A 19,247-nucleotide genomic window follows, 5' to 3' on the forward strand; every position below is an offset into this window, starting at 1 on the left:
TCAACATAAAGTTGGTGAGATATATTGGTTTGATGCTAGCAGCGTTATAACAATGAACCACAAGATTTCATGTTTATACATAATACACTCCTCGTGTATGAAAAGTCGTTGAGCACTTGGTAACCATACTTAACATTTAAATCACAGCAGCATATTCTTAAATAAACCCTACACCGTACCAAGTGTAGTAACGAAACGAAGTACTGTGCAACCGTTAAATGCTGGTCGTCCAGCCCGGTTGGGGTTGTCAGGCCCGATAGATCTATCAACAGGATTCGCGTTTACGCTCCTCACGTAAATATTAGCTACAAAGTATAAAGAAATATGCCATGGTACAACTCAACGTAGATTTTATTTTTGATCACTTGTGTCCATATCGTAAATCATTTATAAAAACAGCGCATGTATTCTCAGCCCAAAATATTTAAAGTTTAAAAGGGGACTATATACTCACCATACTGTATTTTGTAGTAAAAATACATATAACACCATTGGTAACTTATATGGTTGGCCTTCGATTCAAGAACCTATATTGTTCATATATATATATATTAATACCTATACTTGTAATTGAACAAAGATGTATATTATTATTAGTAATATAATTTTTATCTTAATAACTTATATTCATTTTATATAAAAATAATAAGTTTCGTTATGTTGTATGTAATAAATATATTTATATTATATATATATATATATATATATATATATATATATATATATATATATATATATATATATATATCTATTAGTTAAAACATTACTTTAGTAATACTAAGATAATATTTGAAATAATAATAGTGTTAATACTAATGTTAATAAAAACGATAATATTATTTATAATTCTATTAATAAATATATAAATAATAGTTCTCATTAATCAATCTCATAATGATAATATCATCAGTTTTTAATAAATGAAAGATTTAATAATAATAATCATGAAAATATTAATTTTGGTAATAATACTTAATCCTTAATAATAATAATTATAAAGATATCTATTTTGTTAATTTTGGTAATAAATTTAATTATAACTATTCTAATAATCATATTAATAATAATAATAATAATAATAATAATAATAATAATAATAATAATAATAATAATAATAATAATAATAATAATAATAATAATAATAATAATAATAATAATAATAATAAGGTTTATACCTAAAAAGGTGAGAAAATAAACAAAAATGGCGCCTCCATGTCTCGAACCCGCGACCTCCTCTAACCCAACATAACACTTAACCGTTCTGCCATTTATATTTTTCTGATTGAAACCCCACTGTATTTTATTTTACCCCGTTTCAAATGTTCATCTTCTTCCTTGTTTAACAATCGACCATGAACCCCAATTTAAACTAACCAGTAAATTAATTAATTAACCTTAGGACTTTACAGATCAAACAGAAACATTAAGTTCAGATAATTGGATTTATTCGTTACCAGAAATCAATTACAACAGAAAGAGAAATAAAAAAAACACTTACAGCCGTTTAAACTCATACATCAAACTCGAAGTTTAAAAGTGTTTCAGACCACGATTTCTGAGTAAAATATGGTTTAAATCCCTTTTAGAATCTATAGGAGCCGTCAATTTAACTTGATTCAAAATAGAAACTGCGAATTCGATCAAGAACATAAGTTTGACATTTTAAGTTTAGAAACTTTGATCCAAGAATTAGAATTCAAAACAGAGAATTCGATCTCGATAATTTAAAGAAAGTATCATTGAATCATTCCTAATCACACCACGTTTACAGAATTTAAAATGAACTTCGAATTCGTTTTATGACCAAATTCCTTGTAAACAGAGATTAACGTGTCTGTTTTATTAGTTCCTTTTTGTTTTAATTTTATGCTCAGCAACCTCTAAATTGATAAATGATATTGAGAGTAATAAACAGCTCGCAATTAATAAAAAAAAATGAAGTCGACATTGTGATTGATCAAGAACAGATACATAAGGTTAATTTATAATAGAGGTCACTAGAAAAAAAAAATTTGGACGGTAATGAGATAATATTTCAACAATTAGGTATAGTGATTGCCAATCAGATACAGTGTTGAGAATGATGGAAAAACAGAATCCTAATTGCCTGAGTTATATACGGATCATATATATCTATTTAGCCGTATTTATTCTTATTTATATATATAACTGTAAAAAAAATATTTGTATATAATTATACTGTATTATGTATATGCATTTATATATATCTGTACATATTAGTACTCATATATCTGAATTTATATTCTTATTTGCATTTCGTTTATATTTATATATTTAATAAAAGTTATGGATAAATTAATAATAATAATACCGGATAATGATAATGATATTAACTAAAAAAAATGGCAGTAATAATATTACACATAATACTAATTATAATGATATAACAAATTAAATGTATCAATTCTATATATTTAGATAGTAGTATACTAATATTAATAATGAAAGTAAATAATATAACATTTATATATTAAAAATTAAATATAAAATATTACAGTTTAGTAATCATAAATATTTAATATATTTAAACACGTTTTAAAATACACGTTGCACGTTAATTATATATATTCTAATAACTACTATTACAATTTACATTGTCTAACCAAGACATGTTAATATACAAGTTCTATTATATTGAACAAATATCGAAACCAACACGTTAAAGTAAAGTATTATACAGTTATTATATTACTATATATATATATATATATATATATATATATATATATATATTCACATAAATGTTCGTGAATCGTTAGGCTTGGTCAAAAGGGTAACTAGTTATCCGAATATAGATTTCAAACTTTCTAGACTTAACATTAAGGTTTTTGCTTATCGTGTCGGAAACATATAGAGATTATGGTTTAAATTTGGTCGGAAATTTCCGGGTCGTTACAACATGTTTAATGAAAAGTTGCGTCATAATTTTCGTCAAATACCGAACATTTTACTTTCTCACAAAAACAAAAGGTTCCACCCTTTCATTATTCAACTGTATTAAACTGTTTCTACCTCTAAAAAGGATAGGAGAATGTTTTCATATGAACACATAAAAACACATACATCACTGGTAATTTGATTTGTGATTTTAACTACTCAAAACACGAAGTGAAATTTTGTCTTATCTTTGTAAAGTTTTCGTGAACCTATGCACAAATTGAATCAAAATACTTTGTAGAGAAAGTGTTTACACAATTCGAGAACCAATCCCGATAATCATTATATAGCGGGTCACAGTGGCGGATCTAGAGTTGGTAGTCATTGGTGTCACCGCTCCCAAAATATTTCTACTATTTCTTATTTTAATGGGGACTCATGAAAATTTACACTATCCACTGGTGTCACTAGTTAAAAAATCTAAAAAAAAATAAAAAATTCACTACATTGCGTATTTCAGTGGTGTCCCGTGCAACCCTGGGCATACAGTACATCCACCCCTGACGAGTCTTTTAACAAGTTTATATAGTTTTTTTTCGGCACATAATTTGTACTACGTATGAAATAGGGATATTGATTCATACAACAATTATATTATAGGTTTAATCAAACAGTGTTTTTGGTTCCTTTGTATCTCTGTTCGTCTTTTCATCTATCGATGAAAAGACTTAGGTTTAATATTACCGTTTTTTAACAAAAAAAAAAAGGAGTGTTCTATGTTATGGCACAATAAAAATAGTGATGTAGAGCGAAACAATACAGGTGCGGTTATGTTATTATAATAAACTAATTCAAAAGGTTCGATTAAGGAGACGAAACCTCACGATTGAAATACGATTTTAGACTATTGGAGAGAAAATCAGGGTTCAGATTGCATTGGGGAGAGCTTTTCCTTTGTTCTTTTTTCACGATAAACAATCGAATGAGTTGATTTCCACAACCCCTCCGTCCCCTAATCTGTTGTGAAAACCCCATATTTTGGTTATTAGTAGGGAGTATTAAGGAGATTTTAATTCCTAATCTACACTTAATCATGCAACAAAGCCTAAAAATCAAAATGTGTGGTCTTGATTGAGTGTTTAGTGGTTAATGAATGGTTAGAGATGGAGATTGATTGATATTGACATCTAATTCAATTAAAGTAATCATCCACGACAAAATATTTATAGTTTATTATATTATCTATATATATCTATATATCTATATTGCATAGTTGTTCATTGTCTATATATTATCTATATATCTCTTCTTTTTAGTCTTTTTCGTTCGGTAGCTTGTCGATTTTTAGGTTTAATTTGAACTTGTAGTCCTAAGCAGTTCGTGCTTTTTATGATAGTTCATGTTTGTCGTGGTGTTGTTACTTTCAGACCACCCTCTCTTGTTTTCGATCGGTGGTTTCTGAGTTGATTTAAGTGGCACCGTTTCAGATAGATCTAAGTGGAAGAAGTTGGGGTCTTGTCAGATGACGTTTTTTCGAGTTTGTAAGCTACATAATAAATTTGGTCGAGTATTCACAGCAGATTTCGTGTGTTCATTCAGGTCAGATGGCGATTTTGGGTGGTGCTCCTGGTTTCAAGTCAGATTCGGATGTTTTTTGGATGTTTTCGGTCCTTTTTTGAGTTGTTTCGGGTTGTTTCGGATTTTTCGAGTTGTTTCGAGTTACGTGGAGTGGTTTCGGTTGTTTTCGGGTGGTTTTTATGTTGCGACAGTACCGGTATAACATCAAGTTTCTTCAAGTCGTGGCAATCAGATAGGTGAGTTATATAATTTTGAATGATTTGAAAAGCCATTTGCAATTTTATGATATCGAGTTCTTTCATGTGACCCCCTTTTTCACTTGTCCGTTTGATTTGAATGCCATCTATGGAGTAGAAGCTTGAGCTGAATTTCAACTCTATTAGCTACAAAGTTTATACGAGTAATATTCTAACTGGTGTAGAATATACATGTTTAAATTATAATATTTGCTAGTTGATCATGTACTTTGGTTATATATAATAGTAGTTTTCGTGGTTTGTTTTGGGTTATTTATTTCGTGGGTTCGGGTGATTTTGGTTATTTTTTCGATTGTGATGCAAGTGGTTTGCGGTAGTGTTTTCGGGTTGTTTTGATGCTTTACATGTCATAGTGTTAGGGGTGTTCTAGATCGAGATGGGTAATTGTTATTGTTATAATCAAAGTTCATGATCATTGTTTTCGAGGATTATATCGTGAAATTAGATTGGTGCTTCGGATTTTTTCGATGATTGGTGTCTCGGTGATTCTTCATTGGGGGTCTTTTGATTGGTGGTTAGGTCGGGATAAAGTCGTGGATATTGGTCGTGATTTTACAATCGTAGTTTCTTTCTCCGCTGCATCTCTGCATTTCACTATACCACCACTTGGTTAGATTGTGGGATCGACGGGTGTTATCCCAGTATCGTTGTAGTATCGTGTGGCTGTCGTGGTTTGTTTTTCACCTAATTTCATGTTTCTAACTAGTGTTGCCCTTAAGTGGCCCTGTGTGGTGTTGATTTGGATGGCGGGTATTAGTTACTGTAATTTTCGAGGTCGGTAGAATCGCGGATTCGTGTAATGTTGATGTTAGTATTTGGAATTGTTGTAACTACTAACTTCTTGCTAGTCCTTTTTAATTTATAAAATTATTATTGCCTTTAAAAAAAAAAAGAATCAAATGTTCACACATTTTGAGCTTTATATACGATACTCCGTGTCTTGTAGTGCTTTTATAAGTCAACAAACATGACCATTGCCACTTTGTTTATGATTATATATGAATATGAATATGAATACCCACCCAGTAAGCATCATTTCATTCATCAAATAAACAAATCTAACTCATCAACATCGTTCATTTATTCATTCTACTAATCATCAAATTCAGATTTAAGACTTCAACAATAATATTCTAAATGTCAAAATCACACGAAACTGAGCATCCAATCAAGGCCTATGGTTATGCTGCTCGTGACACCTCAGGAATAATGACTCCATTCACCTTTTCCAGAAGGTAAAGCTACTTTTCTTAAATTTAAAGGTTCTTATTATTTATGGTTTTAATCTTATGATCTAATATGGTTATAATTCAAATCATGTTGCAGGGCTACTGGAGAGAAAGATGTTCGTTTTAAAGTATTGTACTGTGGAATCTGTCATACCGATCTTCACTATATCAAGAACGAGTGGGGCGTAACCCCGTACCCCGTTGTCCCTGGTCATGAGATTGTGGGTGAGGTTACAGAAGTTGGAAGCAAAGTAGAAAAGTTTAAAGCTGGTGACAGAGTTGGAATTGGGTGCATGGTGGGTTCATGCGGATCATGTGAAGGTTGTGCTACTGATAACGAAAACTTTTGCCCTAAGGCTGTTCTCACTTATGGTGCTCCCGATTACGATGGCACCATCACGTACGGTGGATATTCCGATCACATGATTTCAGACGAGCGTTTCGTCCTTCGTTGGCCTGAAAATTTGCCACTTGATTCTGGTGCCCCGTTGTTATGTGCCGGGATCACAACTTACAGTCCCTTAAGATTCCATGGTCTTGACAAGCCTGGTATGAAAGTCGGTGTGGTTGGTCTCGGTGGGCTCGGTCATGTTGCTGTGAAGATGGCTAAGGCTTTCGGTGCGGAAGTTACTGTTTTTAGCACATCTAATTCTAAGAAGGAAGAAGCACTTGAAGTACTTAAAGCCGATCACTTTATTAACAGCAAGGACGAACAACAGATGCAGGTAATGATCAAATACGGTTATTATTTATTTTTTTGGTGATTAATTCTTGATTGAATCGCTAAAGTGTATAATCCTTTTATATGGTATGTTATACAGGCTGCTATGTGGTCGTTCGATGGCATCATCGATACCGTGTCTGCGAACCATCCAGTTGCACCATTGATTGCTGCACTAAAACCCCATGGAAAGCTAATTGTTCTTGGTGTACCAGAGAAGCCAATTGAGATAGCAGCATTTTCTTTACTTACAGGTAACTGATCAATAGCATTTTGACCCATGATATATTTTTGAATATCATACTATTAACTTTTTCGACTCAGAACTATGAAATGGTGAAATTATAATAAATATTGGCTGGTGTATTGACAGGAAATAAGATAATTGCTGGAAGTGCAATTGGAGGAATTAAAGAGACTCAAGAGATGCTCGATTTTGCAGCAGAGCATGGTATAACTGCAGATACAGAGCTTGTTCACATGGACTACATCAACACTGCCTTTGAGCGGCTCTATAAGGCCGATGTGAGGTACCGTTTTGTGATCGATGTAGCCAATACTCTCAAACCTGAATAGTGTAGTTATTCTTTGAGAGATGTGAATGAATGTTTTGTTTCTTTTCATATGTATTTATCGTTGTACTTTTTGTAACAACGTTGTTATCAAGAAGTGAGTATTTTATTAATGTTATGTTTGTATGCATTTGTTATACATCTTTTTCTTCAAAATAAATCTTTGTTTTTTTCCTTTTAATGCTATTGTATATATGTATATTAACACTTGCAAAATTATAAAATAGAATATGTAGATTATAAAGTTGATGGCAATGGGCAAGTGAGCAAATTGAAACAATTACAGTAAAATATAAGAGATAGGCTGTTATCTACACTATCTTCTCTTCTAGGTATGTTAAAATTGATATCAACTATGTATTCAATTCACCCAAAGAGTCGGTATCAACCAAACTGTCTAACCATAAAATGATTTTACAAGGTTTGTTACATTTTGTAATAAAACAGCTTTTTTTTATTTTTTGCGAAAAAACGAATACTCATATAGAAACGAGACCGTTTTTCAAAGGAAAACGCTCTTTAACAGGAAATACAAAAGGACTAGGGAAAAACGGGAAGGCTCGAGCCTAGAAAACAAAGTTAAAAAACAGGCGGCGCCGTCATCTTCTTTTTCTTTTTCGGTGATCTTCGGCGGGTTCAAACGCCACCTCACCGATGGTTGGCAACGTACAAGATGTCCCGACTAACGATGGATGGTTCGTCAAAGCCAGGCGAAACGGAAAGCCATCGTTTACGAGAATCAATGTTGATGTGGTCCAGAAACGATCGATACAAGACATACAATCCTTCTATGTCACAAATTTCCCCGAATCTGCTGATTCCGATGCATTAAGGAAGGTGTTCGACCTATATGGATATCTTACTGATGTGTATATCGGGAAAAAAAAAGAGCGAGAACTGGAATGAGATTCGCCTTCGTTAGATTCACGGGTGTGATGACCCGTCCAAATCCACTTGGACGAATACATCATTCATTGATTTCATAGTGAGGTTTTGACCTCTATATGATACGTTTTGTAAACATTGCATTCTTTTGAAAAGGCACATCATAAATGAATATATAAATCCAAGGTTTTCGACGTCTGATGATTTCTTCGTGTAGACAATCACCGTATATAATAGTTTACAATACTACATCCGTTGATAATGCAGTCAAAATAAGATAAATGGTGATGATTTTGTGAATGCAAAGTTTTCTTGAATAAAGCATTTATGACTCCATGCACATAGCTTGTATAACGTATAAGCGAACAGCGGAAGACTTCTAGGAACCTGAGAATAAACATGCTTTAAAGTGTCAACACAAAGGTTGGTGAGTTCATAGTGTTAATGTTGCACATATTCTGTATATAAAGGAGGATCACATGATTTCAGTTGTTTCATCCGAAACGTTTATCAAAAGATTCTACGAAATTGAGCACCCTGGTAACTAAACTTTAACGTTATAATAAGTACCCCTGTTTTAACATACATGCAACCAACATGTACAATACACGCAATTCAACGTGTACTAAACTCAAATAGCATACGTCTGTTTTATAGTTCAGGCTAGGGTTTCTAAACCTGGAACAGACGGGGATGTCAAGCCCTATGGATCCATATACAACTATTCGCGCCCACCAGTTCTTATAACCGGCAGCTACTAGTTACCAAAGCTAAGGGATTTTCGGTTCAAACTCGGTGTAGAATTTAGTATGTACTTGTATCCATTGCGTTTAAAATAAAGTGCATGTATTCTCAGCCCAAAAATATATATATTGCAAATGAAACTCACCTTAGCAGCACATAAGGTCATTCACCGAAATGTGATCGAAACTCAGAATGCAAAATAACCGTAGATCTCAACCTAGAGAACATATGTTGATCAATACATGTCTAACAAGCTATGTCGGGTCATAGTGTATCACAATCCTAATGCTCGAGACCGACATGCAAAAGTTAACAAAAGTCATCTCAAAAGTCAACCTGATCCAATATGATCTTTAAATCTATACATGTTTATTATCATAGTATAAGTCTTGATAATTGAACGAATTTATAGTTTATCAAACTCAAAATATTATATATTTCAGGAGCTATATTATATTTGAATTATCATGGCAATCGAAAATATTTTATTATTTCACATAGTTTTTCAATACTTGTAAAATCAGATTATAGTGTTTATAAAGCTTTAAAACATGATAAGACAGTCAACTTTGACAATTGTTCAATAAAACGAGACGTGCCTTATATAGAAATTCATTTACTCAATTAGTAATATCTAAAAATCCAATTTATCAATCTCATAGACAAGTTGTTTAAATATTAATTTACAGTTTCAAACACAATTTCAATTAATGTCAAACATAATTCAGTTGGCCATATCTTTTAATCCGTTCATCAAAATCACGCGATTTCTAAATGAAAAGTTAATAATTTTTCGCCAGCTTTCCAAAAACATGCATATCATATACTTTATATTAGTAGCATATGTATCAAATTCGCGATTCATCATAAACTATCTAACGACAAAATTAAAGCATACAAGCATGCATAAACATATATACTCGAGCACTACATGTAGCGACCCGACAAAATCGTCATTGACGGCGCCGTCTACTTAGGTCCTGTCACGTGGTCATAAGTCTTTAAAACAACGTTTGACCAAAAGTATGTCGCATTCATTTCAAAAGTAAGGATGTTTCAAGGTTTACAAAGTAGTTCGACCACTAGTTACATTACAATGTTTAAAGTACAATTGAAACATATGCGACACAATTTAAGAATAAGTCAAAAGACGCTCCACGTATGCATGTATACTCGACATCCAAGCAAGTATCAAAAAGTATAGTGCGGAAGCATGTATCACCTAGTATTCAAGGACCTGAGAAAAACATAGAAAATCTGTCAACGAAAACGTTGGTGAAATCATAGGTGTATGTATAAAGTATGTTTTGAACCACAAGATTAAGTATAAACCTATTATCAAGCGTATACATCTCAAAAGATGTGTTTGTATCACGAGCATCCAATTATCAAAGCTTAACTGAATCTCACATATGCATATAGTGTTAGAACCTACACTATTCGGATAAAATTATATTTCATTCGCTAACGGTAGCAAACCGTCCGAACGAGGGTCGTTAAACTCGTATGGCCACACAACATAAGTTCACGCTTACACCCTACAAGTGAAACTGATGATAATTGGACTTGAGGATTTTTGTTCTAACTCGTATGTATCTTTGCTTTCGTATTTGTGTTCAATGTATAAAGGTATAAATCGTTTATGTTTTCTCATCCCACGTGTAAGTATAAAAGAGTAAAAGTGGGACTATGATCTCACCTTGAGTGCAAACGTATAAAAGTACTTCACAAGTAAACGTGTGCAAGAACGAATGCTAGTCTTGACCTAAACAAGTAGGTCGTATCAATAACGGTAAACACAATTGGTCAAAGTGTTCAATTAGTCCTATGGCTCGTTACGACTCGATAATATAGCATGTGAGTCACGTTGTCAAGTTTCATGCAATATACAAGTATGAAAGCACGTTAGAACGATTGCATAAGTATTCGGTTAAGTTTGATCAAAAGTCAACTTTGGCCGAGTCAAAGTCAACGAAAAAAGTCAACACGTTCGGGTCGGGTCCCGAACTATTTTTCTGAGGTTTTTAATCATATATAAGCATGTTAGAACAAGTTACATGTGAATCAGATGTGTGTAGCATAGTTGGAATTAAATGGTAAACGACCAAGGAAATCAGAACCTGACAGTTCATCTGGACGGCGTCCAGATTGGCTGGACGACGTCCAAATGTGAAGGCCTGGACGGCGTCCAAGAATCTGGACGGCGTTCAGATCAGTGCACATGTCTGATTGCTGATATTTCACAAGTGCACGAACCAAAACCCAAACAAACACATTTTATGATCCGTAAACAATCAAAACATGTATCTTATACCGTTGGAAAGGTAATTTGACGAGGAAAACAACTAAACACATTTCATCAATCAATCTACCACTTAAAACAACTAAAACCGCATTAAATGCTCATCATTAATTGCATCCAAGTTCATAAATCTCATTTCATGATTCGGTGATCTATTTTACATAAATGATATGCCGTTTCGAAGGTAATTAATCACACATTGCAACTAAACACTTACAAGCAACATTGTCAAGCATTTAATGCATCAAAATTCACATTGAAGACCACTAAACCCTAACCAAAAATCATAAACTCATAAATCATGTTATTGAAGTTTTCTCAATCAACCTACACATCAAAATAAAGCTAGTGATGCTAGTAACACAATTAATACTTGCACTTTAGCATATCAACAACATTTAATCATCCAAAACTCAAGATCAAACACACACTTTTCAAGTTCATGCTAGTTACACTAAAATAACGAGATCGAGCATATAAATCACATAATCATGTTAGACTTGAGCCATAGACACTAATTAACACTTCTATAAGTTAAAAACATCAAGAACACAAAATCTAGTGTTTTTAGAAAGTTACCCAAATGCAATAAAGTTGGTATGGATTCGAAGAGGAAGATGCAAGGATTTCGAATATATAATTTATTTTGATGAACGTTTGCTAGATCGGATTTAGATGAAGATTCTTTGTTTAAGGGTTTGAGAGCAAAAGTTTGGAAGTAAGAGAGAAAGAGTAGGATGAATGAATGGAGGAGAAGGTGTTGACCACTTGACCTAGTCAAAACTTTGGCATCTTGGCAAGTTTAGTCCCTCAAGTTTAAAAGCGGGTGCGTGAATTACCTAAACGAGATATTTTAAAACGCGTATTAACGGAAGATGTTATAAATATATAACGGACTTTAAAATAGTATAACGGAAGGTAAACGGAAAAAGACGAGATGTTACATTACCTACTCCTTAAAAGAAATTTCGTCCCGAAATTTAAGTAGGCGTAGTAGTAGTTGTTTTGCGTTTCTGAATCCACGAATAAATGAGGATACTTCCTTTGCATTTGATCTTGTCTTTCTCAAGTAAACTCGGGTCCCATTTTGGCATTCCAACGGACCTTGACAATTGGAATTCGGCTTTGTTTTAGCGTTTTGACGGAGTGGTCCACAATTTCAACCAGTTCCTCCACAAAATGAAGTTTGTCATCAATAGTAAGCTCCTCGAGAGGAATGATGAGTTCGGGTTTGGCAAAGCACTTCTTCAAATTTGATACGTGGAAAGTAGGATGAACGGAGCTCAGTTGAGGTGGAAGATCTAAACGATAAGCAACGGTTCCAACACGCTCCAAGATTTTGAAAGGACCAATATACCGCGGATTTAGCTTCCCGCGTTTCCCGAAATGGATTACACCTTTCCAAGGTGCGACTTTTAACATTACGCGGTCACCGACTTGAAATTCGAGGTTGTTGCGTCTAGTGTCGGTATAGCTCTTTTGACGACTACGGGCCATCCTAAGCCTATATCGGATTTGAACGATCTTTTCGGTTGTTTCATGAATGAGTTCGGGTCCGGTGATTTGTGTGTCGCCTACTTCGGCCCAACAAAGAGGTGAACGACATTTTCGGCCATATAATGCTTCGAATGGTGTGGCGTTGATACTTGCATGATAACTATTGTTGTAGGAGAATTCGGCGAGAGGTAAGTGCTTGTCCCAAGCTTTCCCGAAATCGATAACGCAAGCTCGTAGCATGTCTTCCAAGGTTTGAATTATGCGTTCGCTTTGTCCGTCGGTTTGCGGATGGTATGGGTGCTCATGTCTAATCGCGTTCCCAACGCTTCTTGTAAAGTACGCCAAAATCTTGAAACAAAACGGCCATCTCGGTCGGAAATAATCGATAAAGACACATCGTGACGGGATACGATCTCTTTAATGTAAAGTTGTGCAAGTTTCTCCATTTTGTCGGTTTCCTTCATGGCTAGGAAGTGGGCGGACTTGGTGAGACGGTCTACAATAACCCAAATGGTATCATATTGTCTTGGGTAGTTTGGTGATAAAGTCCATCGTTATTCTTTCCCACTTCCATTGCGGGATTTCGGGTTGTTGAAGTAATCCGGACGGTCTTTGATGTTCGGCTTTGACCTTGGAGCAAGTTAGGCATTTTCCAACATAAGTAGCGACGTCCCTTTTAATGATCGCCCACCAATATTGTTCTTTGAGGTTGTGGTACATCTTATTGGCACCGGGGTGAATCGAATATCTTGACTTATGAGCTTCTTCTAAAATAAGGCTTCGTAGGTCCCCGTAACTAGGTACCCAAATTCTTCCGGCGAAATATCGAAGTCTGGTCTCCTTAACTTTGAATCGAGAAGTGAGGACGTTCAAGTGTTCGAGAGAGATGTTTTCATCCTTGAGAGCTTCATCTTGGGTTACCCGAATTCGGTTATTGAGATTGGTGTGGATGGTGATGTTTAAAGCTCGGACACGAAGAGGCACCGCTGTAGTGACCCGAAAATTTTCGACTAATTTTAAACCAAACTCTCGATACGATATTAGATTTTTAACATGATAAGCTAAGTCTGTTAGGTTGAGTCTCAAAAATTTTGAACTGTTTTCATATATTCAATTGACCTTTGACTATTCCCGACGATTCACGACCATTATTTGTAAATAAATGTATATACATACAAATATAAATACAAATTGTTATAGTAGTATTATTACTAATATTATTATTATCATTAATAATATTAGTATTATTATTAATAATATTGTTGTTATAAATTTTATAATTATTATTACCATATTCATTAATAATAATATTATTATGATTACTAGTATATTAATATAAATTTTTATTGTTATTATTATTAAGTGTATTATTATTATAGTTATAATTATTAATTAATAAGATTAATCATAATATGTAAATACAAAAATATACATATAGATATATAAATATAGATATATATACTAATATATATATATACAGATACAATATACAAATCAGTATTTTTGTATTAAATAATTATTGAATTTAGGTTGAATACGGATCAAAACACATAATCAAATCTGTTTCACGTTCCTATCATCTTTATCCAAATTTTGTTTCATGACTCTGAAAGAGTTAAACAACCAAATCGATCGTACCATTCTGTTAGAAATCACAATCGATCTTTTATATTTTTTTTAAATATTTTTTTCTGTCCTGGTGGTCTGCTCAAATTGAGAAAAAGATTCTCATTACCATTACAAATAAAATATGATAAATATCAAAAATTGAAATCGTACAAATCAAAATTTGATAATAAGAATCAAACAAAGTGTAATGAAGGTCTACTTTACTTTCCTAATTTTCTTCTGACAGAAGATATGTTGTTGACCCAATCAAATCTACGAAACAAACTGTAATCGAATCTTGTGCTGTATATATCGTACAAATTTGTTACGCTTCACTTTCTGATTTATATATTTTTGTTTGTTACTTCCTGGCTCGAATACTTCTGTCAATCTTCTCAATCTTCTTCTATTTTGTTGGTATCCCTTCGGATTGATTCTCCTTGTCGACCCTTTTAGCTATAAATGAAACGAGTTACACAATGATATGAAGGAGTCAGTCATTTATCCATCACCATTATCAATTAAAACCCTACCAACACCTTCGCCACCAATTTACTCACACTATCTATCTTTTTCCTTATAAAAATATATACATACACATACATACTAGATATATACATACCTTCTTGTTTTCTTCTCCATGAACCGACACCATCTCACGACTATAATCTTCATCATGAGCCAACCACACCACCTTGTTGTTATATTTTTTCTCACAGTCAAGAACCTCCTTCGAATCACTCTTTCATCGTGTCAATTACTACTGCTTACGTGCCTGTTCCTGTTTTAATCGTGAACAACAACAACACCATCATAACAAACATAACCTTCTTCCATTCTTTTCTCTCTACTTCATGAAAACCTCCACTCTATCTCTACATTTTTTTTGGTTGATCTATTGAAAGAAGTAAAAAAAAAAAGATAGAAAGGGTTACATGATAAAGTTTACCCACTTTGTTATACTATATATATATATGGCGATATTAACAAAAAGCAAATGGGACGTAGCCTTTCATGGCCGACAAGCATGGGAGGTTTAATTAAAATTTTTTTAAAGTTGATAATATTGGAAGATCCTAGATGATGGTGTTATTAAGATGGCAATGAGTTAGTGGCTCTATTTCTTGTCACGTTTTAAAAATAAAACCGATCATACTTTTTGTTAGTCAACGAAGTTGGGCCTCTTAAATTGCCATTTCATTTTTTTTTATTATTCACGTATGATTAAAGTTAATGTGGGTATCACAATTTGACTTAACGGTGATTAAAGATTAATGATTATGATGATGGAAATGGAAAGCAAAAAGGGTGATGAAAGGTGAATAAAGATTACGTTGATGATAATGTTTCCTTCGGCTGCATTTTTTATTTGTTTCCCGTTTCCAGTTATGATCGAAAACATACAGTATTATTTTGGGCCGTGAGCATGTTTACACTTTGTTGGGCCGCTATCTTCTATAACTTTGCAGCTACTATGCTACTGCTACGCGTAACCTTCTTGTTTCTGTTTTGAACACACCCAAACACCATTAACGTGCTACAAGCTGCAGCTGCTGTTTCATGTTCGAATCCCTCAACAACCAACCTACTATTATTGCTATTCTTTCCTGTTTTCGATCACCAAACCAACTCATTTAACATACCATAAAGTTGCTACAGCTGCTGCACTCTATTTCTGTGAAAACCAACCTAATCGCCACCCATTAAGCTACCGGCTGTTCTATTGTTATCCATGATAACGGCTCGTTATTTTTCTGTATTTACAACTGCTACAAGCCATCGCTATGACCCATGTAAAAGTGATATTTATATAATTAATAAATAGTATATGGTTTGAAAAGAAAAACATTAACGGGTCTGTTTTTAATTCGCTGCAAATGCAACTATTGAAAAAAAAAGTGGCATGATTAGAACAAGTGGGATAACAAGTTATGAGTATAAATGTTGATGGATGTTGATGTTCCTGGTGACAAATCGAACCCCACCTCACCCACTCAAGCAATCAAACATATCATAGAAACATTGGATCGGGTCATGTTTACACTGTAATTAGATTGGGCTGCTATGTTTCTTCTTGGGCCGTGTTTCCTATTTTGATCATTTGGGCTTGGCAGATTATATTTGTGAAGGAGGAAGAAGGAAAAACGAAACAGAAAGGGAAGAGGGTATTATAGAATTAACTGCGATATAAAATCAGAAAATATAGAACCGCTTAGTTGGTTTAAGGTGTTGGTGGGTGAATGAGAGGTCACGGGTTCGAGCCTTGTCTGGGTCATTCCTTTTAGGAAAAGCTTTTAAAGGTAGAACACTTATTATATTTACTATTATTATTATTATTACCAAAAACTATTATTTTTATCATTATCATTATTAAACCTAATCATTTTCATTATTAAAGATTATTATTATAATAACTAATATCATTATTATTATTATTATTTTTTAAACATTATTATTATTATTATTATTATTATTATTAGTATTATTATTAGCATTATTAATATTATTATTATTATTATTAACATTACCATTAATATTATTATTATTATTACAACAAATATTATTTATGCAAAATATATTCATTACCTATATCATAAATATACTAATATTACATAATATCATATTTTTAACTAATATAATATTATTTATAGTAATGTAACATTTATTAAATTATATATCATATACATATATTAACAAATTATAAGTATTAATATAAAAATATATAAGGACATTAGTCTTAATACGATATAAACTTAGTGGATTAATATTATATGTATTAATATATATACCTGATGTAGGTTCATGAATTCGAGGTCAACCCTGCATTGTTCAGTTCAGTCGTATGCATATTTTTACTGCAAAATATCGTATAGTGAGTTCATTTGATTCTCTTTTACTCTTTACATTTTTGGGACTGAGAATACATGCTCTATTTTTACAACTGCTTTACTAAATGTTTTTGAAATATATTTTGAACTGCGAATACATGAAATGCTTTTATAAATGTTTGACGAGATAGACACAAGTAAAACATTCCTCGAATGAATTATGTGAACGTGATAATTGCCACCAATGAATTATGTGGACATGATAATTGCCACCAATTGATATGAATATTTTTCCCCTGATTATTATTGCTTGGTAACCTAAGAATTAGTGAACATCACTAATTTTGAGAATTAGTGCACGCCTAATTGACGCGAATCCTAAAGGTAGCTACCGGGTTTGACACCCCCACCCAGAATGTTCACTAGACGGAAGGGCTAGTGGGCGTGGTGTTTAGTACTTCGAAGTTTATATATTTATACAGACGAGATGTTCTGTTTTGGGGATATTATTGATGCACATTATATGTTAAGGTCGGTTACCAAGCCAAGAATTGAAAGCTATGAAAGCTATGAAAGAAAAGTGAATGTTATGCATCGAGAGAATGATTTTTATACACAGGTTATGTGTGTTATTTTTGTGCACGAGATATGTGTACGGCTATTTAAAAATCGCGAGGCAACCTACGGGGGAGAAAAGGATACGAACCTACTCTGCTAAGCATTATGAAAAATGGTTTCATACACGAGATAGGTGTACTGTATTTAAATCTTGTGGTCTATCAAAATGATGAATTTTATTGTTTATGATAAACCTATGAACTCACCAACCTTTTGGTTGACACTTTTCAAACATGTTTATTCTCAGGTCTGAAAGAAATCTTCCGCTGTGCATTTGCTCATATTACATGAAGTCGTTCATGGCATTTAGACGTCAGTTCATCGTGATGATACCAGTTGTTGAAGACTTCGTCCAGGTGGATTAGGACGGGGCATTACAGGTGGTATCAGATCGGTGGTTTTAGCGAACCAGGTCTTGCATTAGTGTGTCTAACAGATAGTCGTTAGGATGCATTAATGAGTCTGGACTTCGACCTAGTAGTTGTTAGGATACATTAATAAGTCTGGACTTGAACCTGGTCTGCATGTCAAAAGTTTTGCATATCATTCCATGTAAAAAAATATCTACCTATCATTTTTAGTCTCGACGCGTCTTATTGCAAATATTGCATAGATGGTGTACAGACAAATTCATATCCCATCATATTAAACCTTGTCTGACACATCTCCTTAATTTCCTCCTTAATCTACGGAATCTTCTGTACTATATATAAGTATTAGGTATTCTATGTAATTAGAATATCATCCGATATCCGAAAATCATTTCACATTGAAAATCCTTTATCTAACCATGCTAGATGAATTCTGCAACCAGTTCAAGTTCCTCGGATTTCGACAACGATTCCGATATGGATTTCCACTCGAGCCCCGAAAGCAGTGTAACCAGAATGAATCAACCAATCAGCCATCGTCAATTCTGGATGAATTGGGACTGAGTTCGTAGTTAACTTAATCAATGAGATAAAAAGAAGGCGATCCTTTCCACCAACCAAATTCACCTCTTGGCAAGAAACCTGAATCACTTACCGGCTAATCTATCCGAAACACCATTTTCACCCTCATAGCCAAGATATCTCGCAACTATTACATAATATCTACAATTCTAAACCTAATTCATCCACTTATTCAAACAGCCAATTATCCCGGCGTAATAGAAGAAGTCAACGAACTTCGCGCTCGAGTAAATAATTTAGAGAATATGGTGCAAAACTTACCAGCTTCAGCAACATTACCGGCACCAACAGTACCACCCAACAACAACATCCGCATCCCAAGCCTCAATTTCACAATCTGTCCCACGAACATCAACATCATACGCACTATAGATACCAAGGAGTACCAACAGCAATGAACGATGAAGTATTGATCCATAACTTCATTAATATTATGCGAAGAATATGTGGATCCTAATAATTAACGATGAAGTATTGATCCATAACTTCATTATTCTGCGAATAATATGTGGTTCCTAATAGTTTTATAGATTACTTATTCTAGCTCAAATCAAAAA

The 19,247-nt window shown here is 33.4% G+C and overlaps 1 protein-coding gene across 1 annotated transcript; it reads left to right on the top strand.

The window, feature by feature from the left end:
- The first annotated feature begins 5,750 nt into the window (after positions 1-5,750).
- On the top strand, positions 5,751-7,377 carry LOC139896645 (mannitol dehydrogenase-like). The gene is made up of 4 exons (XM_071879292.1): positions 5,751-5,968; positions 6,060-6,687; positions 6,784-6,937; positions 7,057-7,377. The coding sequence occupies exons 1-4, from the start codon at positions 5,871-5,873 to the stop codon at positions 7,257-7,259; spliced, it is 1,083 nt and encodes a 360-aa protein (XP_071735393.1). The 5' UTR covers positions 5,751-5,870; the 3' UTR covers positions 7,260-7,377.
- The last annotated feature ends 11,870 nt before the right edge of the window (positions 7,378-19,247 follow it).

This window comes from Rutidosis leptorrhynchoides, chromosome 3 (genome assembly GCF_046630445.1).
Source record: "Rutidosis leptorrhynchoides isolate AG116_Rl617_1_P2 chromosome 3, CSIRO_AGI_Rlap_v1, whole genome shotgun sequence".
In the NCBI taxonomy this organism is placed as follows: Eukaryota; Viridiplantae; Streptophyta; class Magnoliopsida; order Asterales; family Asteraceae; genus Rutidosis; species Rutidosis leptorrhynchoides.

Coding starts and splice junctions, on each gene's coding strand:
- LOC139896645 (XM_071879292.1), top strand. CDS start 5,871: ATGTCAAAATCACACGAAACTGAGCATCCAATCAAGGCCTATGGTTAT. Junction 5,969..6,059: donor CCATTCACCTTTTCCAGAAG/GTAAAGCTACTT, acceptor ATCATGTTGCAG/GGCTACTGGAGAGAAAGATG. Junction 6,938..7,056: donor AGCATTTTCTTTACTTACAG/GTAACTGATCAA, acceptor GTGTATTGACAG/GAAATAAGATAATTGCTGGA.